Source organism: Spodoptera frugiperda, chromosome 5 (genome assembly GCF_023101765.2).
Source record: "Spodoptera frugiperda isolate SF20-4 chromosome 5, AGI-APGP_CSIRO_Sfru_2.0, whole genome shotgun sequence".
NCBI classification, from domain to species: Eukaryota; Metazoa; Arthropoda; class Insecta; order Lepidoptera; family Noctuidae; genus Spodoptera; species Spodoptera frugiperda.
Window position 1 is genome coordinate 2,014,261 of NC_064216.1, and position 25,483 is coordinate 2,039,743.

A 25,483-nucleotide genomic window follows, 5' to 3' on the forward strand; every position below is an offset into this window, starting at 1 on the left:
CATTGGCGTACGTAGGAGATGCCAAATGCCCTCGATCCTAATTAATATACCCTTCCCGCTTCAGCAACATTCCTGCATCTATTCATTAGTGATACCATTTTGTATTTTATACCTATTCATATCGTATAAATGTATCGTAGTTTTATAATATTTATACTATACCACTATAACTAGGTATGTAGATCAAAATCAAAGCCAAATGTAATTTTGTGATTTCTTTATTAAATATTTCATGTTAGAAATTAACTAACGATCGAATTTCATAATGTTAAAATAAAAAAAGTTTTTTAATAATAAAGATTACATCTAAAAAATACTGCTCTCGGACTATGCAAACATAAACGTATACATCTGCTGCCCTTACTGACGAATCGTCAAAGTAAACTGATTACAATATAATAATTTTGCACTCAAATGATCACAACGTAAAATGACGAACATTTCACAGAATACAGGAATATAAAACGTTCATTAAAACTAAACATAACATACTATTTGTCTAAAACTATCCGGTCGCAAATGTTACAAGAATTCACGACTAAATTGGATACATGGTTATATTCTAGGAAAACAACTACACATGGCACTATTAGCGTATATTTTTACTATTTCACTCTAGCTTGTATTATAGACTGATACCCAAGCTGAGGTCTCTGCTCAAGCATAGTTGGAATAGGATGTTTGTATATTATGTTGAATGTATTTGCATCGCTTTTTACCTGTACTTACTCGAGAAGAGATTTACGCTTGAGTATCGTTCTATAATACCTGCCGTAATGTTAATGTCGCTTCAATTTCTGGTAAACAGTTTTATTGTTTCATTATTAGTATGGGTGGAATAAGAAATGCAGTTTTTATTGAAACTTTAGTATTTATGAAAGAGTGCTTCTTAAAAATTTTGTCTTTGTTGTATGAATATAATACATATTTGCTATTGCCACATACATAAGAAGAGCACAGAAATCGAAGTTAACGACACAGGGCTGTTAATATAACTAAGACCTATAACTTACTTTCAAATAGCTGCTTAATAATTGCACTTCTAGTTGAACACATGATAGAGTTAGGTGGTAAAGTTTAGGAAATAAAATGCATCATTCATGAAATGCATTACTGTAGTGTAGATCTATTTCAAAGTGTAGGGAATGTCGCCAATAGTGCTATGTGTAGTCACAATTAAATTAAACTGATTATAATATAGGCCAAAAGCAAATTATTACAATTTAAGGGAGTGGGTTTAAAATAGTAAAATAATCTCACGCTGCATTGAGAACAGCATTGTCGTAGACAAATAAAATTAATGCTAACATGAGGCATAATCAACATCACTTCACGACCACTAAATATATTTATTCAGCTTTAAAAATGACGTCAATTAAACCTCATGTTAAACATCCCAATTTTAAACAAATTATTTGCATTTCTGTGTACGATAACTAATATTTTAGACAGCATATACTCATAAAACAATACAATTTCTTCAAATATTCGTATAAAACAATAATTTTGCAACATTTCGCACCAATACAAAATAAATATAAATGCAATGATTGACCTTGATTCCGACGTCCGATTTTAACCGTCATTAACACTTTAACCGAACCAATCAGTATCTACATATACGACATAAAAGCTTTCTTTTCTTTCATAGTTTGAACTCCAGACTCATGAAGCACACTCCATACTAAGATTATTGAATACTAGATGAAATTTAGTTGCTCTGAGATTAACAATACAATGAAAATGGTCAATTTAGGACCTTTCAAACCTTATATAACTTGACAATTCTAATATTTATCCAACTTGAAGCTACCATTTAAGAAGATTATAAATCGTATCCGAAATATGATTACACCCGTACCTAATTACCACACATATCAATCTTCTAATTATTGCTTTTCTATTCTACCGTACCTGATGCAGATATATGTAGATAATGACTGTCAAACGTTGCGGGAACATAAACTTAACGAGAAAGGAGCCAATAGGCACTTGTAAAACACAACTAGACACGGCTTACTACACTATTACATGTGACATACAGGAATAACTGATTACTGTACCAACTTATCTTAGTTTCGTTATAAAAATACAGATTCCTATATTAAAATAATTCTCAATAAGCTTAGCTTGCCGTCTGAGACTCATGATTACATGCCTCTTCGGGGCTCATTTATGTCAAAATGTTCACAATAATAATTAATTTGACTCGACTCGTTGCTGCGATACTTCACTCTGCGATTGGAGCCAACGACCGCGTATAGCGCGACGCGTCAAGCGTAAGTACGTGCATGTATCTTCGAAGCAATAGTTCCCGCCATGCGTTTAGTCGCACGCGAATTGTCGCAGCAACGAGCACGACCCATGAACGATACACATCAACAGAAAACGAATCCGAGCAGTCTTCCATTAAATACGTAAAAATATATCGCAATTGATACTTAAACAAATCGACGACTATCACTAATAGTGAATACTACAAAAGATATACTCAAAGTTTGATCATAATATAAACTTAATGCTAATCGATTAAAGAAATATTACGTCTCAGCTACTTGATTAATTCAAGGGTTATAGTTTTGTATCGATTACAAGTTAGGAACTATATCTACTACTGTACAGATTATAAAGAAAATAATGATTATGATTTTCGTAATATAGTGAGTTTAATACTTTCATTACACCGACGTTATATATGTATGCAGACCTCTACATAGTCTCTATCGAACATAACGAGGAACTAAAATGTGTTTGTTCGAAAAATATGATATCAGTCGGCTCGGCTGTCACACAGGCCGGCCGCCGACATACTGCTGTCTTTCTATATGTGGGTATATATATTGCGCACTAACATTACACATACAACTAAGATACGTTATATCTATTGCTTTTACAGGCAAAACTATTAAAGAAATATATTGTTAATATGTCAATACAATATGTTTCTGCTAAAAATATGTAGATTATTCGTATCACTTGTTCGTGTGGTGTTGTCGAGTTAATATTTAGAATATTAAGTTTTATATTCATCTAAGACACTACGTTCTACATTCTAATATTCACAGAGATTGATACAGTTAAGAATATGGAAAAGGCGAAACAGCGTGTGCCCTGCTACACAACGTCTAACTAGGAAATTATAAGAGAAACGATAACACAAACAGACGGCCACACCGGCACTGCTCAAAAATATTTCATCACCACGTAATGGAAGTCAGTCTCTCGCTACAATAAAACAAATCAGATCATTCGAGAGATTTCGCGTGTAAAAACAAATAGAAATACTTTTGAGAAGTGATCAATTAAATAAAGTCGGTATGCACACCGCCGCGCGCCGCGACGTACTCGATGTACTGCGGTCGCGGCGGTGTGTCCGCGCCCTAACGATAAACAGTGAAGGCAACGTTAAGTGCACATTATCATAAACATCGCGTACCTAAATAGTGTCACTGTTACAATTATTACTCAGTAAATATGCTGCCTCTATGTAGATATTCGCAAAATACACATCTATACGTAAAATTATGCTCCCAAGTGCACTGCGAGGGTAAAATGCTGTTTACGCGAACACTGAAGTAAATATTCCCTATATTAATGTTACCTCATGTTGCGTAAACTTGTATATAAACGCAAAAATTTCATAAAAAGCACCTTTATATGGCAACCTTTCAGTGCGACATGCACTATATTGTATAAATATGATATATTTAGACCATTTATAAAATCCTGTGTATCCCCAAGCTACCATCGTACGTTTGTTGCCATTTTAATGTATTTGAGTCCCCCGCAGTGCACCTGAGAACACTATTGTGACAATTAATATTTGTTCCGACAAGTATACAAGTTGTCTAATTGAGTATCACGATTAAAATTATGTAAAGCTTATGGCATTATGGTACATAGTCGACCAATAAAATAAATATTTCGTCACCACCAATTCTAAATGCATTTTTGACAGTCACTTGATTTTTTATATAGTTATATAAATGAGTATCATTGTAGTAGCATTACCTAGGAAGACAATAATAGTATATGAAGACATTTTTTTTTCAATTTTTTTTTTTTACTTTTTCATGCATATAATATTAGTGACGGTTTTACTATCTATTATTATAAGATTATTCCTTGTTTATTTATAGAGTTGGTAGGCTATAAGCTAGTGATGAAGCTGACCTACCTGTGATGTGAAACATATTGAAGTTTCTAAGCACCATATTTAAGGCTGGCCTCACACGTGATTACATAAAACTTACACTAGTATTCTTATATTTCAGGATATATTAACGCCCTTCCGATATCACCAAGATATCAAACGTTAACACAATAACATGTAGCCGTATGTAGCCAGCCTAATCTCCTATAATGGTTTATATAACACCAAAACCGCCGCATGTTCTCTGACACAATCAAGTGAATGCTACCACAATAATAATAGTAATGTCTACCCCATATTGTTTAGAAATCTTTCCTACGACACCTCAAAAAAGCTGCAATTTAGAATTTCCAAAAATGCAGATCAGATACACATTACATACTATGTAAAATAAAATTAACACAATTGTGTGTCACGTAAAATAAAATCAGAAATCGCACATGATTCTCCATTAAAATATCGCAACGTATAACTATAGACTTGCATTGACTCTCATGCTGAGATCTCGCAACATAATCATTCCCTCGTAAGTCACTCACATCCTCGCTAAATAACAGTCTGCAGCAATAGGCTCACCTGGAGTCCCGCGCACCGAAGTATACGGGGTAGACTAACATGCAGATGTAGTTTTATGTATTCTCGACCGGTCTGATGGTGCAGTCCCCGACGGTGGTGATGGGCGTGATGGTGACGGAGGACGGCGTGGACGAGGACACGGTGCTGGTCTCCACGATCTGCTCCATCTTCTCCTCCTTCTCCTCGTTATTCGGAGGCAGTTTCACGATCTGGCAGTCTCCTACGGTCATGATTTGCGTTTCCATGCCGACAGAGGGCACTTTGTCGTCGATTTCTGCGCGTGAGTCGTCGTCATCGGAGGAAGAGTCGGAGACGTCGATGGTTCTGTCGTGCGATTGGTCGGTGTTGAGGCTCTGATCGGTGTCGATATTACGATCAGGATCGACGCTGGTTACACCGTATGAGCCGTAAGCGAGCGGGTTGTATATCATCTCCGTTAAGTATGAGAAGTCGCCGAAAGGTAGATTCGTAGCATTGTAGTTTTCATTGGGTCGTCCGTCTGAAATGATTGAAGTTTCATTTTAATTATTTTATAATAGATTGTCCTGTATTATTATTAGTTTTTGGTGCAGTCTCGTACATGCAGAACTTCGTAATTTCAATGTTTGTGACGATTATGTTAAAAAACATGCGCAAGCAACTGAAAGTTTAGTAAACACGATTATAAGTCTTATCCTAACTGTTAATACATGCTTTATTCAATATATTTAAGTATTTTCGAGACCACGTAAACATATTACATATTTATAATATGTTACAATCCAGACAAATTATTCGTAATAATAATTCGCCATTCTGACCATTACTTCCACATTTTTGTTACCTATTTATTTGTTATACCAGTTAGTTGTTAATATTAGGTAAATATGTGTTGGTACATTAGCTTTGTTAGTATAATTGAATTATTTGGGCAGGCCGAGCTCGTAGCTTTATTATTATTTATTAAATCAGCATTTTGGTGAGGGTTTTACATAGTCACATTTCAATAATATTTATACAATTGAATTTTTGGACGATATTTTATTTTTCAGAGCAATAGCAGATAAAATGTATTTTTTTATTATTTAAAAGAAAATAGTAGTAAGTATTTTGTGCTTATAAATCGTGAGTTTTACCAGAGGTAAGAAGAAATATCGTAAACAGTGACTTATTCCTATGTAGTTATTTTTTACAGTAAAAAACAGTTTATCTAGCCTATTACCATCTACATATTTTAGTTTATTGCATCTTTCAACTGTGTTATAATAATTTGAACATTCCTTTTTCTCTTTTATGTAAAACCCAAGCCAATTTCCGATTACAGTATCGATTATATTCAAATACCGATTAGTACCGACAATCGTGTCCCAATTTTGTTTAATTCATGCCTCAAAATGTTGTGATACTAACAAATCTTGTTGATCGCGAGTCCGTACTGCATCGGTATATCCATATCCACCATACCTATGGACAGATTGCGTTAGGGAGCGAATTTGGACCTTATCTCTTGGACTTAACCAATAATATTGTTGCAATAATACTCTTAGCACCTGTTTCAACACCTCCATAAAGTATCCTATAACCTTATGTGACAGATAGTTCATACAAATTACGTTCTTAATTCTTTATCTGGGGTCTTAGTATGAATTAGCTTTACGTTTAACGAGATCGAAACGAGACTGCGTTCAGCGCTTTGATTGGCCGGCTCCAATGAACTAACCAATCACAGCGTCGAACGCGCTCTCGTTTCGATCTCGTTAAACGTAAAGCCAACTCGTACTAAAGCCCCTGATACCTACATAGCATGTATAGTGAAATTGTGAAACAGGCCCTTATACAATTATTTTAAATATGCGTATCGTATTTTGAAACCAGTCAAGGCTACGTTATACAGTTACGCGAAGAATTCATAAAACATTAAGTACATAATCAATTTTATATGTTATTTTTAATGAAACTGTGTTATCAATTACAATTGCGTAGTACAGAAAAAATGCAAATATTTTCTTTTGGCGTGTTAAACAATTAACCGGCTAACATATATAAAAGAGGTGTTCATTTATTGTGTTTTTACCATCATAAAACCATATAGGTGTTGGGGCAAAAATAATGTTCATGCAAAAAGAGCTAAGCAGGTGTGATCTGAAGCCTAAAAAATGGAATACAATGACAAGCAAGAGAATAGGTCCAACGCAACAAAATATAATAAGCATAATGCGTAAAAGGCGTAGAAGTGTGGACATAAATAGATTATACTTATTTATTGCTCAAATACTATTTTTAGTTTTTGTATAATCATAGTTCCAACTTTAGTATTTTCTCCCGAGTCGTGGGTGCGTCTACAAATATGCAAATCTACACCAGAAAACAACAATTTGTTAATCACACAAAGAATTGTTCCGGGCGTCGAGGATCTGCGAACTACCTAGCGGGTTTACCAGGGTTCCGGCTCGAAAAGCAGGAGTGAGAACGGGGTAACCACCCGTTTAGTCAGTAAGAGAAGTCATTTGATGATTTTCCCCCCTCAAAAATACACTATGTAAAATAGCCAGTGGGCGAGCGACTGCGCCAAGCGTGCAGTCAATTTAAAATATCACTAATGATGACTAGATTACCTAACATCATTAAGGAAACACTGACACAAAATATTCTAAGAACTTCAATAACTAAGAATTCACAAAAAAACTGACTCAATAATTAGCACAATCTAGATATGTCCACACATACACACAAATTGCAATATAACGCACACACACACACAATTTAAACTAAAACACGTGTAGTGAGTAATACAATAACATTTGATGTTATTCACGGCAAAAACATTCCGTTTAGTGACTCAGATACAATTTGTATAGAGTTTTATATATTTTATTTAATAATTGTAAGAATTAATGTAAGCCAAAGTATAAGTGTATTTGAAAACAGTAATAATCAAAGAATATTACTTTAATAGTATGTACTACGAATATGTTTTTGCGTAAATTACGATTATAATTTATCAATAAATCACTTTCATTTTAATCTACAAGTATTAACTGATAGTTAAATGGAAACGCCCACTTGAGTTTTGACGCAATTTATAAATACATTATTTTAAACGTAATTATAACGAATTATGAAAGTGACAAATTAACAAATAGCTTTAATTTTACCAATAACAGAATTAGCATAACGATCAACAGTCTTCATAAAAATAATACAAAAGTAATTAACAAAACAACAAATATAAATGACTAATAAATATTTATGTGTAGATTTCAACATAAATATGTATTTATTCAAATATTGCCTTACCTTGCCGAGGAAGAAGATAATTCTTGGGAGGGCGTCCCCTCTTCCTCTTGAGTAGCAGTTGTTGTCCGGAGGGTGTGAGGTGAGAGATTGTAGGGCTAGGACCCATCACCGTACCGCTTGTCAGGACACAGCCTTCCATGTCTGTCAAATATTTACAAATATGATCAAAATTTTGGATCATACACTTTTGTGGCTGTGTGTAGAAGAAAGTGATAAATGGTGATTTTAAAAATTTTTCATTGAGAGTATTGACATTGCCATCACATCAACAGCCTGTGGCATTGCAGGGAGATCTACATACAATTAGATTAGGTGTACATGTCCACAATTTCTAAGTTTAGCAGATTAGTTGGAGATTTCAGTTTAAAAAGATCAGGTGTATCAGGAACTGCTTGGTCTGTTAAATATGTAGTCTCTTGGTCGGTTCTTACGACCCCGCGAGAAGAGGAGGATTGCCAGTGAATGTATGACTATGTTGTGTGATGATTACAGATGTTTGTTTAAGAATATTACCTAGCGAGGTCTTGGGGGGACGTCCCCTCTTCTTCTTGATCTTGGGCGTGAGCGGCAGCGGGGTCTTGCGAGGCCGGCCCCGTCCCCTGCGCGGCGGGTCGAGCAGCGAGTCCGCGTTGAGTTCGTTCCGCACGGGGTCGAGCGTGGCGTTGAGCACGGTGGGGGCGCGCGGGGGCAGCATGACGTCCCCGCTGGGGGTGAACACCAGGTGCCCCGACTCGCGGTGCGTCGTGCGGACCATGCCCGACATCACCTCCGAGTTACTCTCTCGCTTGCACGAGCCCGTTTCGTTTGCCATGTCCACTGTTGGGTCCTCCTGTGAATTGATGAGGTATTATTAGTTGATTTATTTTCCTTGATGATGATGTTTGAATATAAAATTGCTTTTAATGTGACTACTTTGTAGGTGGAAATGAATGTAGCTTGAAATATAGGTATAAAATTGGACTATTTATTCAGTAACATTCGTTCTATGAAAGGGATATCTAGACGATATGGAAATGGGCTGCTAATCCTATGATGATGACACTACATACCTTCTCGCAGATCTTGGTATGCACGCGCAGTTTGTCGGAGCGCGCGAAGCTCCGCCCGCAGCCGCCGCAGGTGAAGGGCCGCTCCCCCGTGTGGGTCAGCTTGTGCCGGGACAGGTGGGACGAGCGCTGGAACCTGGAATACAATATAAACATTTTTTCAGACACTATATTATGTGGGAAAGCCACGCGTCCGCATGATGGAGTCAGGGCAAAAGGCTCATAAAAAAACCGACGTGAAGCGCTTCAACGCACGTGCACTAGTTTGCCGTCCTATCCTATAAAAGGAAGCACAACCAGTTACCGAGAAATCATCAGCATCTTTTCACTTATTTTAAGGACCTGACTGCGATCTCCAACCCCGTGTAGGACCCCTAGTTTTATCCCAATCAATATGTTTCAACAGCCTGGTAAAGATTGATAGCAATAAAAAACCTACTAGTCTATGAAACCAAATATAAGTAGTCTTAATAATATAATGCATTGGTCAATATAATATAGTGGAAAACACATACCTTAGATCACAAACATCACAGACATGAGGCCTGCCTTCCTGCGTGTCGTTGGTAGCAGAGTCGGACACGGAGCCACTGGAGTCTGTCTCCTCATCATCATCCAAATGCTTGTTGCCACCTTTCTCTGTTCAGACAAGTACAAATTGTGTGTTAGTTTTAAATCGAATGTTGGTTTTGTATGAGTGTAATGAGATGGGGTAATAAGAAGGTACCGTAAAACGGAGTAAATAGAATTCGAGGAGTGAATAGATACTGTAGAGGAGTGAGTAAATGTTCGGGAAATGTCTTTTGACCGCATTCCTGTGTCTATTCACCCTTTGAATTTTATTCACCCCTTTTTATCGTATTAATGTTAGTTTTTTTTTTGTTAAGCTTATGTCCTTAAATCCAATTTTAACTGCTGAACTGGGTTTAATGAATTGTAGCATTGGGATAGATTAAGTAATTAGGTAGCACCTATACGTTAATATTTGAGCTTCAATCCTAGTACATAATCTAACCTCATTGGCCAGATACGGACCACCCTTAACTGGTGTGGTAGATGACCAGATGCTTTAATGTGATGGAAGCTAGAGAAATATATAAGGATGGAGAGCGACTGGGTTCTCCTTATCTTTTGGAATAAAAGTGCGAGTTTATGTATGAAAATGCATATTCCGTGGGCAAAAAGAAAAAAACGAAATACTAGTTTTTTTTTATTGTGGAAAACATTGTTGCTATGGGTAACAAAACTAAATAATGTCCATTAAGCCCTAGCTAGCTCAATTTACAGTTATTTTTTTAAAAGTTGTTTTCGTAACATGCTAATGGCTTTTACTTGCAAAATACGACATAGAAAATCAACATATTAAATTAGCATATATTTTTGAATAATAATTATAATAGCGATAAATATGACATAATGATTAATTTTATTTAGATAGTAAGTAGTGGGCTACTAACTAGCTAAGCCTTTATAAACAGGAAGTGCGCAAAAGCAATCTACATTGATATAAGAGTGTTTGTTTGAACACCTTAATCTCAGGAACTACTGGTCCGATTTGAATAATTATTTTTGTGTTGGATAGTCCATTTATCGAAGAAGGCTATAAGCTATAAAACATCATGCTAAAATAAACAAGAGCCGAGCAGTGCGGGTGAAACACAGGCTATTTTGTACACTACAGGGCTGAAGCTAATATCATCAAAAAGAGGTGTAATGATGGGTGAAAGAATGACAAAAAATAAATAAAAAAAGTTGCTCGATACCTAAAGAGTGCTCACCGTCAGAATCGTCTTGTTCATTGTTGGTAGCAGTGGGTTTCTGCAGTACTGCCAACTGCACCACTTTTATACCGCCGCTGTGCTTGTTGTCTTCTTGCTTGTTCGAGTCGTTGCTTGTCGTGCCTGTAACCAAGGATAATTGGTAAATTATTTTGGTATAATCAATTATTACTGTGAAATGTATCAATTAGTCTACAGGTCACAGCCTGTTAAGTCGTGACTAGTAGGCGTGACGTCACCGCGTCAGTTATCCCGCTCGTATATGTTTATGAGTCCCTCTCATGGCTTGAAACTAATCGAGCAACCTCGAACAGTCACAAGAGTAAGCTCATAGAGTCTAATTGATTTTGTATTTCCATTTATTTTAAGGTACCGGATATGAAAACAGATTTATAAATTAATATCATAATACAATCGCTGCTACTAAGCAAGGCAAGTTCTAAACTTTCATTTGATGACTAATTACTCGACCTAGAATAAAATCTAGGACCTCTAAACAATCGTATATCTAGATAAACCCATCAAAACCAGCATAAAACAAGAGCGAAAAGAAAAAAAAACATATCAATTAGCCGACGAAAATAAACGAAATCACTTTTACAACTATGATCTACTTCAAGAGCTCTAGTGTCATAAATTAGTTGTTTTTTTTTAACCAAAACCACGTGTATACTAGTTCTCAAATAACCAGTTTTAACTATTATGCATATTTTATCTAACATCTACAACTGAACGCGAATTAATTATGACGTAACGATATGAATGAATCAGGAAAGAATTATTTTCTCACTAACGAGTTTTATGAACTTACGAATTGTGTAAAAAAAGCTATCGGCGTTTGTATTGCTGCTATTTGGGGTCATTTACTGGGCCAGGTATTGGCACGTGTTGAAAACAAAGAACGTGTTTAGCACGAAGGACTAATGTTATAAGCTAAACTTAAGAGAGAAAAAAAGTTATGGTTCCTCTCTTTATTTTATTCTTCTTTACATTTTCAAGACAATACCTCCGCATATTCGCTTCTGCAAGTCTTGCTAAAGCCAAAATCCATAAAAGATCCTCCCGACTCTTAAACAAACTTAAATTTTTGAGTATGGCAATACTCGGTGTGTTTTGCTATCTAAAGAAATTTTAAGAAATCGATAGACCTAAGTTGGGAGTCGAAACTAACACTATTCAGTTAAGCTGACCGCTAGCAACGAGGCCACACAAGACTCTTGCCATTATAAAATGATGATTTAATTGCTATTCATCAGTTAAAATAAATTGATTGTAATAAGTGGAACAGATGGTGTCTACGCTATGGCCGGCGAGAACCGCAAATAGACGACTTAAATTCATAAACTTTATAATTACATAACTATAGGTCGTCGACGTCTGTTATACCCTAGAGGTCTTAAGTAGAGATATTATCATTTTAAGCTTTTGTAGGATATAGGAAGAGCTTTCTTGCATTGAGCTTTACTAATAGACCGACGAACAGATATTACAAACGTTTCTTTTGTATATTTTTTGTGTAACTGAAATAATAATTTAGAAATTGAGCCTACAACCTCATGCGGTTAGAGAAATGATACTTTTTCGTCATGGTCATTCAAAATTTCGAAAGGATGACGGGTCAAGAATGTTGAATCATCCATAATGAGTTATAGAGGTCGGAATACACTACGATGTTATCCCTATAATTTGACATCAACACCTAAATGAGTAACTAAATTAGCAATTTACAAAATGATCACTACATAGTATAAAACAGAGCCGCTTTTTCTGTCCCTATTTCCCTTTATATGCTTAAATCTTTAAAACTATGCAACGGATTTTGATGCGGATTTTTTAATAGATAAAGTGTTTCAAGAGGAAGGTTTATGTACAATACATGCATAATATATCACCATTGAACCCATGCGAAGCTGGGGCGGGTCGCTAGTTATTTTTTATAGTATCAATCATTTGAATTTTAAGATTCACCAAAACGGTTAAACGTTTAAAATTGCCGATTATAACGTCCAATCCAGAGCCAAACTTGACACCTTTTTAATGTTGTATCTTATATCAATTTTAAATAAATAACTAGTTAGACAAATTAATGTTATTTAAACACATTTTAGTGAAGTAAAATATACAAGATATTCCCCTCAATATAATACAAAGTATACCTTTCTATAAATTTACTTGAATACCTACATGTAGGTATCTACGAATGTAAGTTTCGAATCGCCAATCCTTGAGTAGGCGTTGCGTACTAATCAATACTCGTTCCTTCCCTGTAGGGGAAGTATTTTTCCTATAGCGAAACAGGTATTAAGATGTGTTTTTCCTTTTAATATAAAGACTGTTGAGTAGTGTTGTTTAAAACTTTAAATTACCGAATTTGACCTGAGTTCGTCTCTGTTTGGGTACAAACCGGCGACTAACGATTAGTAAGCCGGGGTCATTACCACCGCGACTGCTCAAAAGTCTAAACAAAAATATGAATGGAAGGAAATGAGTCCAGATCACACGTTCGCACTTTCAATTAATTAATTGCCAGAGACAGACGCATTTGTTCATGAAAACACTTCGTTAACATTTTTAAAAAAATACACGTAAAATCTTGAACAATTACTATTTTTTTATTATTCGTTTCAACTTGCCGAGATTCTGCTTTATAGGTATGTCATTAAAAACATATAAGTTTAAGACTTCCGCCGACATTTTAAAACGATAATTTAAAAAATAATGGAACGTGTGTCTTCCCGCGTAATTTGTCCAGCACAGATAATACAAGAAACAATAATAATAATGACGCATATTGTTAGCAGACTAACTACCTGTTCCTAGTACTATAATCATTTTAATTTAGATTAGAACTCGAGACAGCCGCGGCTGTAGGTCGTCGCCAAAAGGACAAAAACCAGTTTAGTGTTACATTTCAACATGTTTGGGACCAAATATAGCCCTAACAGTTTTTCTGTCGCGACAAGTAGACCGTACAAGTAATTTTCATAGGAAAATTAATCAAACAGAACTTTGTTCAAGTCATTATAATTTCGAAAAGATAAAAACTCCTTTGTCTGTCTCGGTACGTTCACACGGAGCTAACATTTTTTATTGTCTATTTTATACATACGTACATTCATAGTACATACAGTATATTATAATAATACATTTGCAACATCGGGTTTTACATTATGAGTCATGCATAAAAAAATGGATTACTTATCAGATTTTGTTAAAGGTAGCCGAAAACGTTTTTTTTTTAATTGTTCTAACGACTATTTTAATTATTCATCTGTCAAATAGAACAAAATAATTTACATTAATTAGGTATTATGAATTACGTTTTGTTTCTGTAGTATGTATAAAAAAAAAACTTGGCGAATATACACGAGCGAGGCAGTAAGAACAACGAGTGTATATTAATAATAAAGGTATGTAAATGTGAACAATGGCGGAGTTAAAACAAATAAACATATACCACAATGGTTTATAACAGTGTGGGCCAGTGATTGTGCAAAATGTTGTGAAAGGAAATTATACTAAATTATTGTCTTGCGAACGATCTATTGTCGGGTTCTCGCTACAAAATCGATGGTTCTCTTTGATATAAAAACTTTTTTGTTACTTTACTAGGAAATGCCTATTCTTTTGTGATTGCGAGCGGAACTACAGCTCTTGGACTGGTTTCTTAGTAGGGTAGCGATTTATTTTCGAAATCCTCGTACAAATATATATTTATAATTATATATTTCTAATTATTGTTTGCCTTCATAACCGGTTAAACATAAATTCCGATGCCAGTACCTATATTTATACACGTACTACTAGTTATAATATTATTAGGTATTTAAAGAACAACATTTTATCGATATTAGCATAACAATGTCTGGTATATTATGCATATTTTATATGTCATTACAATCTTGCAGTAGCAAACGAGTAGGTTACTGGCTGTCCATGGAATTCATTGATATACCAATCCATCAACATTTTTTTTTATCACAGCACAGAGTATACACACATGATCCGTAATATTCACAGATAATAAAGCTAGTTCCTTTTACTTTTTTTTAATCTAAATAGCTGCGTTCTGATTTACTTTTTGTTCCTAGTCAGACACAGCATGAAACTTAGATTATACCTATTTGTATTTATTTATTCACTTTTTTTCGTTATTTTTTGTTCTAGTATCAATTTGTAATTAATTATCTGTCATAAATTAAATTTAAATAGACAATAAATATTAATCTTCTTTAAAACCAAGAACAAAAAAAAACTATAGATATTGTTTACGTGACTTATAAATATTTAAAGTGACTTAAACGTCTTTATATTTTTTTTAGTCGAGATTTAATTAGAAATATAAAGTTGTCATAAAATTGTGTTCTAATTAAGTAGGTACAATAACTTAACCAGTTTTTTAATTAAATGGATCGAAATAGAAATATAATAAATAAATCGATAAGCAAACGAGATCAATCAAACGATTGAGGATAAAAAACAAGATATTTGCATAACAAAGTCGACAAATAAAATCTCATTAAGCGTAATTACGCGAATAAGAACAAAAAAATAAAAGATAATTATATTACACGTTGACATTTCGAAAAATTAAAAAGTAAACACATGAATAAAAGAATATCGCGTTCATATATTTTTTTCTTCAATATTTCTTGAAATGACAAGGTTTTAATTTCGTAAGTTGATATTCCGCATTTTTATATAAAGAATCCGTGCTTTTACAACTTAAGTAAATGTCAACGTGGAAAGAAATCGGATGACTAAGGGCAGCAGAATTCGGATTTTACAAAACGTGTTTCTGCTTACAAAAATTAACGTGATTTCAAGCCTTTTTTTTGACAAGCAAAAACACAGGTAGTGTCTAGCCCACAACAAATGTGTAAATAGAACAATTCATGGGCCGACTAGAGACGCCAACCTAACAGGACTTTAAAAAAAATATCATCATAAAATTTTTAGTCACACCCAATTCTAAAATCAAAACTCGAAATGTGCGCTCACAAAGCATTTCAAAATGGCCGCCGTTAAAAAAAGAAGTATAAAATAAAATGTTCGATTTTTAAATAAGCAGGTGCATTCATTGTGATGTTTTCATTATGGCCGCTGAATGAATAACAAACAATGTAATATAAATAGTTTAACTTTATAAATCTTATTGTTATTCGACGGAAATAATTATTAGCGATTCAATCTAAAACATCGTTGTGTAAGGGCTATGCAGATTGCAACAGCGCATTCCTTTTAGACACAAATAATTTATTACATGAAATTTTAATTTTAAAAATGTATTTTTGCAAAAAGGCATGTTTAAGTAGTAAGTCACCTTAGTGGTGAGATGATATGTCATTTTTAAGATGTTATTCTATTATTAATTTCTGCAGATATTTTTTTTATTCCAATCTGGTTAAAAATACTTGACGCTTGATTGATATAATATTACACAAGAGTCGACATTAATGAATATCTTTTTTTGAAAACTGGTTTCAAAAATTTGATATTTCCTTTGTGCGAAAAAATTTAAATAGTCTAGTCTGATAACTTTTAATGAACGGAAATCGCATAAATCATAATTTGGGTCAGAAACTCAATCCATTTTTTATAACAAAAGGAATTAATTATAACTTAGAACGTTCTACATTTCAAACTGAGTATATATTATAAATTATAATCTAAAGTACATAAATTAATAGCAATTTATTTAAAAATATGACATCATTATACTCAGACATACACAGTCTGATAAAATCCATTTATTTTGTTTGTAATAAAATGCTTTTTATATATTTGTTATTTAAAAATTTTCCATTACACATTTACAACACAACCAAAAAGGTAAAATTGCAATAAAAACAAATCAAATTCCGATACGAAATATACAAGTTTGGTATTTTTAATAACTTTTGAAAACACTCGTGAATATTTATGACCATAAGCAGCAAGAACGATTTCAAAATATAATTATTCGAATATAATACATATTTTATTATTTGTTATAATTTAGGGTTCCACTCTGAAAGCGGTTTATTATGTTAATTAGATCAAAACGAGGATTTATTAGAAAAATATGTAACATAGATGATTTGCCAGTTTGAATGATTTAATGGTATTATAAATTTCAATATCAATGGCAACTTAATCTACCTTTCGCTTTTAATTTTATTATCTTTTTTATAATGAAGTAAATGTCATAAAATTAATGTAATCTGTCCATCAGCCTGCCTTACTAGTGCTCTGTTCATTTAAACATTAGTCAGTGAACATCACAGCAAGCCCTCAGGGCAGACAAAAAGGTTTTATAGTTACTTTTTAAAATCATTTCTCAAAGCAGTAATTTTAATAAAATAATAAAACCATATACCTTCGCACTAATTTTAGTCATAATAAAATTTAGAGATAATAAAAAATAACTTTTTTACAAAACCTGCATTCTCGTTAAAAAACACAAAAAAATAATGAACCCATATACCGAGAAGCTCGTTTTGGCTTTTTATTTTTTAAGTGAAGGGAAATATAAATCACGATTTTTTATTACAACGCCGGCCAGACTTCAGACGCTTCGCCGTGACATTCAAAATTAATTTTAAAATATAAAAAAAAAACAAATTCTTAATAATACCTATAGCATTAACGTTAAAATCAAAATCCGTTCTTTATACATATTTAAAATATCGAAAATAATATTAATATGTTAGAGTCACGTCACGCTTTGTTAATTCGCGGCACGTGTAAATTGAGAAAAAAAAAACATTTTAATTTAAATTAGATATATTCTACGCACTTTTTTTGTGTAGCAACCTTACCTAAATTCGAGTTTAATGGCAAAGTCGAAGGCCGGGCATAACATTTTTATGATTAGGCTCGTACTTAAACAGAATTATAACAACATAGGAAGGAATATGAAAAACGAAATAAAAACATGGACGTATCTGTGTAACACGTGACGAATAGGATCCGGTGTTTTGAGAAACGGGCGTACTGCCTAGAGCGCGTGCGCGAACAACATTATTTAAAATAATATCGATCTAATTTCTTAATAAGATTTCCTTTTCACAGACATTTTTATCTCAATACAATTTTCTGAGAACGCGACAAAATAAACTCGAATATTTTCCTGTTCTTTTTGTGCGGGGGTTTCATGCTTAGGTAAAAGATGTAATTAGTGCCTATCTACTTTGAAGGGTACCTACAAAGAATAACATAGTATTACAGAATGAAGTCACTAGACAATTTTCCTTCTCTGATCACGACTACTTTATGCAACGTCATGCCTTTTATCCCCAAAGGGGTAGGCAGAGGTGCACATTACGGCAGGTAATGCCACTATAGAGTTTCACAATTTGTGATAAGGCCAATGTTATAGGGGGTGAGCCTATTGCCATATACTGGGCACAATTCCAGACCCCGTGCTACTACTGAGAAATTTACTTAAACCTGAAAAAAGCCCAGTAATACTACTTATAAAGAAAAAAACTAGTTTTAAAAAAGACTTACCAGGCGATGTGACTTTAGGGCGTTCGTCAGTCTTGTTATCATCTTGGAAGCGGACAGTCATGGGCTTCTTCTTAGCCCGGAGACTGTCATCAGGCGATAGAATGGAGGTCCGCTTCTTGGGACGCTCCTCTTCCATGTCACGCTTGACATCTGTCGTCGTGGATGATGCTGGCACTGTTAGGAAAATTAGAAGTTTTAGGTTTCTGTTATGTTGAGGAATATAGTAGGTTTTGTAACAGGCGATAGTGAATGAATCAGGGTCAAAATGATGATCTCTATAGATAAAAATCAATTGCTGTTCGTTAGTCTCGCTAAAATTCGAGAACAGCTGTATCGATTTAATAAACTTTGGCCTTATATTGTTTATGGAAGATTCGAAGTCCAGGGGAGGTATGAAACGTGAGAAAAAAATGTTTAAGGCGGTATGAAGTTTGCCGTGATTAGTATATAACAAAATAATGTTAGAATTGTGTAAGTTACATTTAAAGGTAAGGTTTAAGATAATTAACAGGATAAGCTATCACATAAGATGCCGTGAAAAGGACAAAGAGACAATCTACAAAACGGGTACAATAATTTCACAATTTTTTCGTAAAAAATAAATAGATGACGATACATGGCGCAACTGTGCGCAGCATTTTTTAGACCTTTATTAACACTGTCTGTGAAATTAGTAATCCGTTCTAGTTCCGGGTGAAAGCATACGTATAATGGAATAGTTGACATGTAGAGGCCCCCTCTTACTACACAGTAAAAAAAATGGCAAGAATTTAAACGTTTTTTCACTGTACATACTTTTAAACCACAAAAAGCCTGCTCCATATAACCAACAATGAAATAGTTCACAACCAATGAATAAAAAGAAAACACACATAAAGCACAAATATACAGAAAAAAATTACATCAAACTTACCCTGGTCATGTTCTGTCTGTATACTGGCAACAACTCTCTCCCCTGCCCGGTTGGCATGCATCGCCTCCTCCATCTCCCTAGCTGCTGCAGCGAGGATATTGTTCACCGCCGTGTGAGTGGTCTGAGGGTCCTCCCTCCGACGTCGCCTGATCTCCTCAGCTCGCATCATGGATTGCTGGTACATGTGTATCTAGGAATTATTGGTGATGTCAGGCAATGTTTGGATGAAGGTTATTGAAGCGGAGGATAGGATAGAAGCGTTATTCAGGAAGCGCTGGTGAAAGGTTCTTTAGGACTTGTTGATTCCATTTGCTGCCCATGATATTTGTGAGTGAATGATTTGTTTGTGATTCCCGTGTGTTTTGATGATAAACTTTGGTGTTGGGAGTAATTATACTTTATTTAGTAATAGCAGATTGTGTATAAAAAAGCATTAAGTACGCTCCTTTTTTGGAGACTCGTGTAAAAATATGAACAACGAAAATGAAAAAATAGATGCTTATTTTAGATATTATTGACTCGATTTCGGACTTTGTTCATTTATGTTTGAGACTTTGGCCTCATAACTTATCTAACTAGCAAAGCAAATCATCATCAATACCTAACAGAAATTTCCATTTTTTTTTCATGAATAACTAACAAATCAAGAAATATAATAAGAAACGTTTCATTATTTAAAATTCAAATACATCAATGCGATAGGGAAATGCTTTTTACTACGTTTTCCAATGTAACAAACATAATTATGTGACTCCTACATTGTTCTAGGAATAATGAAAATACACAATGCCCTTATCTTACCCGCATGCCATAAAAAGTAGTCGGGAGAAAAAAGGTTAGTGCCCCCAGAGCGAAGGCGGGAAGATTCGTACGAAGGCAACAATGTTGTACGGCCTAGGATCGTCTGGTCACGCTACAGGATTTTAAATAATGGCAACATTTGTATAAAACTGGCCTGTCTATAAATACAACGTCGTCTTTATTCGATATTGATGTGTAACCAATTTTGTTTTGAGTAAATTGAGTTCTGTTTTTCGTTTAATTTTAAATATAAGACGGGTTCTATTTTTAAAAGAATATTGTTTAAAAAATAACTTTTATTATTATTTTTTTGTACGTCCACATGCTTTTCTTTTCTACTGTATACATCCGTGATGTTACTGGCTGATAATATTTCCCCCCTTTTTTATGAGAGAGTTAGAAAGGAGGCCTAATGTAACTTTGACAGCATAAATTAATTTCGAATTATTATAGTTACAAGACTTAGTTCAATTGTTTCACAACATGAAGGAAAGTATGTTTTAATAACATTTACATAGAGCTCAAAGTTTTCTTCTTTTATCAACAAAATTATCGATCAGGCTTTATAAACGTGATTTTCGACGCGTTTTACGATTGTTTGTTAAGAAAATAAAAACAAAATCTTTAGCAATAATAGCAAAATATGATAATTATTATGAAAATTCCATGACATTCTAGATACAAAGATACGAGTTTTAAAATAGACTTTATCTCGGAATTATTAAAAATATATTATAGGTACTCGTATACTTCTATAGCCAAAGTTATCTAAAAAACAATATTTATCTCGAATTTTTAATATTGTTTAATATTACTATATTGTGATAATATAACGATTAAAATAAATAGCGTAGGTACAATCATTTCGCCCACAAATTTTCAAATGACGTCAGTATAATTTCGCTCAGTCACGTAAAATTACGAAATTATAATTAATATATTAACTAGCAATCTCATTAATATATCTTTGACATTATACGATTCAAATGTATATCGTATAAAACAAAATAAATTATAATTTTTACATTATTTAAAGTGGCTACAATACTAAATTAAGTCCTTTAATTAATAAATAGGCACATAAAATAACAAACTAAATATATTTCATACTAAACATTTTCTAAAACCAGCCAATTTATTATAACCTTGGAAATCCCAAGAAAACATTAGTAGTTGCCCAACTACATTATAATTAATATTTTAAATTACTAACCAAGAAAAATTACTTTTATTTAATGAAATGTCAGTGGAACTTCTATTAAAATTTTATTTTATAATTAAAAAATGGAAAAATACAACAACTGTTAGTCACCAACAATGGCGGCGCGGCCAAATAATAACGATTATGACTAAGATTTCTCTTTATTACAAATGCATGTTAATTTTACAATTTAATTTGTGTTTTACACGTGTAAATAACGGGTTCCTAACTGGTTTGTATTGTAGTTTCCACAAAAAAAACAATCGGTCATAACTCTTTTAGGTATTTAATTTCCATGGTAATCGCTAATCGAGGGAAATATCGATTATAGCTAATCTTCTAAAATAATCGTTTAGAGGAAGAATAAGGCGGCATTTCCTATTTCCGTTTCCTGGTTTTTTAATCTGTATTATTTTTTATTTAGAGCTACTTTATTTCGTTTTATTCCATTCAAAACAGTAAACACAATAATAAAATACTTGATTAGTAAAAAAATATTCATTAGAACATTTCCAATTAAATATTAATTTCGTAATAAAAAAACCCGGATTTAGCATGCTCGTTTTTGCTATGCCTAACGACGTCAACGGCGAACAAATATACAAAAAAAGTATTACGCAAACTAAAGATATTACCTATAATAATATAACCTTTACAAAACAATATTCATATTCTGTTTTCAATTCCAAATTTAAATAACTATCGACAGTAGTGGAATAATGCTCAAGGCTACTTTTTTTTTTAACTAAAATAAGAATCTTCAAATCAAAATGGGCAAAGGAAATACCCGCACAGCCACTTAAACAAATATAAAAAAGGAGGTTGAATAAGGTACCATGAGTCAGTAGTTAACTCTAAATTACGTCATAATATTTATTTAATGATAAATTATCTGATTACTGATAATACTTAGTGCAAGTACTTCATGAGTTTGTTATTAAAAGTAACCGTTTAACTAGATAAATGCAAATTTTTAATAATTATCATATTATGTGCAATGAATTAAAGAAATTCTTAATTTGCAGCAAACACTGTGATTCATAAATCATTCATATGGAAAAAAAGTTGCTTGTAGAGTTTGCATCAAATAAATTACTTCCTGAAAGAACCAGATGAATTAATATTCCTACAATTTTAAACAATTTTTATTTAAAATCTGTTTCTAATGCTGAATTTTAATAGTATCTATATGACCAGTAAGTAATTTTTCCTATATAAGTAATTATAAGTTTGCAACTAACAATGAATAATGAATTATTTGTATGAACTATGAATCATAAATAATATTGATTGTAATCTACGAAAATATTCCATATTTTAATAACAACCTTTATCTAAAAGCCGTTAACCAACATAACTGTAAAAAGTATGGAAAAATATTTTTATTTTTGGCCAATTAGCACTTAAAAGAATTAACAACATCATGAGAAAATACTCAATTTAAAAACATGAAGCTACTTTTTTTTAGCTTGAGTTTCTTTTAAAGTAATCTCAGCTTGTATGACATTCAATAAAACATTTTCTATGTAAAAAAATGGAAGTAAAAAGTTATGTATGCGTATACAATCTTTGACTACATCTACACTTGATAAAGTCTAGATACTGGCTAAGATATGCAAATATTTCATTTAATAATAGTATGACCGGATACAATGCTAAGCCGCCAGATTTTGGTTAATATTATTATAGTTTTATGCATATTCTCACCTAGACCGCCTGTTATCTAATTGTTAATTTGATAACAAGCCATAAAATTCACAGTATTAGGTTTTCTTTCAAATTAAATTACCACAATTTGAATAGGAATAGCATAAATGAATAATCTCATTTGTAATGAAACCATTCATCTTTTTTTTAGGCATTCTATTCTAATTTCTAGGCTAATATAGTAGCCAGCACCAATGTTTATCATCAAGTGAAACAGTTATAGTGACCCAAACACCACACAGGAACATCAACCTTCAGCACAGATGGATAAATGTGAATGAAAACTCACCTGTTTCAACCTCTCCACATCAGTCCTGGCTTGTGAGTATGCAGGCTGTGCAGACACGGAGGTGGCAGGATATGATGGGTACTCCAAATTGACGTTCAACATCTGTGCAGCATTGTCTCTAGCCTCATACGCCAGCCCCCGGATCTCTAGCTCTGATGCTGTGTGCATTAGAGACTGCAGGTCCAGTTCTTGGACATCCACCGACCCCTTGTACATGAACTCCACAAGGAGGTTGATCTCCGAGAAGGGTATCCCCTTCAGAATTACTATTGGATGTTGACATGGGTTGTCCCTAACAGAAAATAAACACTTTTATCTCATGTATACTGTAATTTAAATTGTATTAAACACTATCTCATTATTTATTAACCAGACATATTTTTTCTTCTGTTATCACGAGATAATAAAAGCAATTATTATAAATATTTGACTCCTATGACATTTATGTAACATTTCTTGAGTACATGTAATTAAATTGAATAGAATTATATTTAAAAATTGTTCATTATATGTCTGGCAGAATGCAAAATATACTTTGCTCATGTCTGTATACATTACAGGGTATTATAAATAACTTCACTAGAAAAAATAATGATGTCATAATGACCAAATGGAACAGATTTAAAAGTGATGTGAACAAGATACACAATTTAGTAAATGGAAACCTAGGTGTAATGTGTAGCAGGATGTAAAACGAGAGTACTCACTTGAATATCTGCTCGAAGTAGGGACTGCATGCTGAGAGCACGAGCTTGTGCGCCTTGAGGGTGCCGTCGCGGCAGGAGAGCGTCACGTCCGCGAGCGCCGACGACGAGTAGATGGTCGTGAACAGCTGGCTCAAGTTCTGCAGGTGGTTGTTCCACTTCAAGTGGAACGTCTTATCGCTCACCAGCCCCTGCATCTGCACCACCACATACACTTTTAAATCACAACTCACACTTGTTCACCGCTGATGGATAATCGACAGAAACCGAGTCTGCTGCGACCGCTACATAAAATTATAATTATTACAACTTATTTTTAGAACGATGCCCGTAAAAAACACTATACGTACGCGGTATGACAGTGTAATATACCGTAGGTACGCGCCGCTGACGGAATTTAGAGCTATAAAATTTTATTTATATTTTATTCGGCAAAACTGAATTTCGTCAAAAATCATGCCGGTGATATTTTCTTACCTCGCAAAACGCTTTACCGACTTCTCGATTTTTCACAAATAACACCGAAACATTTCACAAAATTAATACAATAATTATGTTACACAGAAAGCCGTGTCGTAAAAAACAGAGTGGGGCACGCCGTGGCCCCCTCCTTGCCCCGGCCCCCTCGCACACAATCAATATACGGAATATGAGAGCGCGGCGCGCCCCCTCGCCCCCCGCATGCTTTATTATACCGTAATTAATATACAACTTTATAAATTGTATTATAGCGGAGCGGCATATCTTCACTCTACGAATGTGTATAATTTTATAGATACTCTCTAATATTCATCGCCGAGGTGTGTATATACACAGATAAAACTAAAATAACATTACATGAATATATCGGAAATACACAAGCACGTACCGTGGTGTTTTATTGACATAAACATTGAAGCAGAAATGTATCTGCTTGACTTATTACTTTGTTGCTGGCTTTATTTCAAAAAAGGATATTCTAAAATAGGCAGTTTGTTTTACGTTTTTAAATTTCAACCCAATATAGTGCCCCTTCCTTCCTCAAAATAAATAAATTAGATGAAGTAGGTACGTAGGTAGTACATTGTTAGGTGTGCTGTGAATGTGTGCGTGAAGTACTTCAATCTCTTTCACATCGGCACACCGGTGAACCTACACATTCACACAACCACTACATGCGCAAACGGGAGAATAGAGGCTGACGGATTCGGATAGTTTTGTTTTTATTAGATTCCATCCTTCCGTCTATACGGTAGAATGAGTAATGTATTTATCATTATGTATGATATGATGAATGTAATAAAATGAGACGAACAGCGCACATATTTGTTGCAAGGATATTATAAAATATATAAATGTAGTCTAAGTATTCTATACCTATCATATTACGGTTGTTGTACCTTTCGTACTTACTGTGTATAATATAGGTAGAGCAAGTAGGTAGCGAGCGTGGGTGAGGTTTAATAAATTAATAATGTACGATAGTATACATGTATACTATGTAGATATGTTACTTTATGCTTGTATTTAGTTAAAAGTCAAGTAATGTACATTTTGATATGGAAAAAT

The 25,483-nt window shown here is 33.7% G+C and overlaps 1 protein-coding gene across 9 annotated transcripts; it reads right to left on the minus strand.

The window, feature by feature from the left end:
* Window positions 1-202: 202 nt before the first annotated feature.
* Window positions 203-25,449, minus strand: LOC118272236 (zinc finger and BTB domain-containing protein 49). 9 transcript variants are annotated; one of them, XM_050693861.1, is made up of 12 exons: window positions 25,328-25,449; window positions 23,939-24,132; window positions 23,232-23,523; window positions 19,234-19,423; window positions 18,321-18,494; window positions 10,815-10,952; window positions 9,567-9,690; window positions 9,055-9,187; window positions 8,519-8,834; window positions 8,006-8,146; window positions 6,119-6,172; window positions 203-5,228 (listed from the first exon to the last, which is right to left on the minus strand). In XM_050693861.1, exons 2-12 carry the CDS (start codon window positions 24,130-24,132, stop codon window positions 4,783-4,785), a joined length of 2,202 nt encoding a protein of 733 aa, XP_050549818.1. In that variant the 5' UTR covers window positions 25,328-25,449; the 3' UTR covers window positions 203-4,782. The 9 variants fall into 9 exon arrangements, with proteins under 9 accessions (XP_050549818.1, XP_050549817.1, XP_050549820.1 ...); XM_050693860.1 differs by lacking the exon at window positions 25,328-25,449 and adding an exon at window positions 24,804-25,005; XM_050693863.1 differs by lacking the exon at window positions 25,328-25,449 and adding an exon at window positions 24,413-24,664 and having other exon boundaries at window positions 10,830-10,952.
* Window positions 25,450-25,483: the final 34 nt, after the last annotated feature.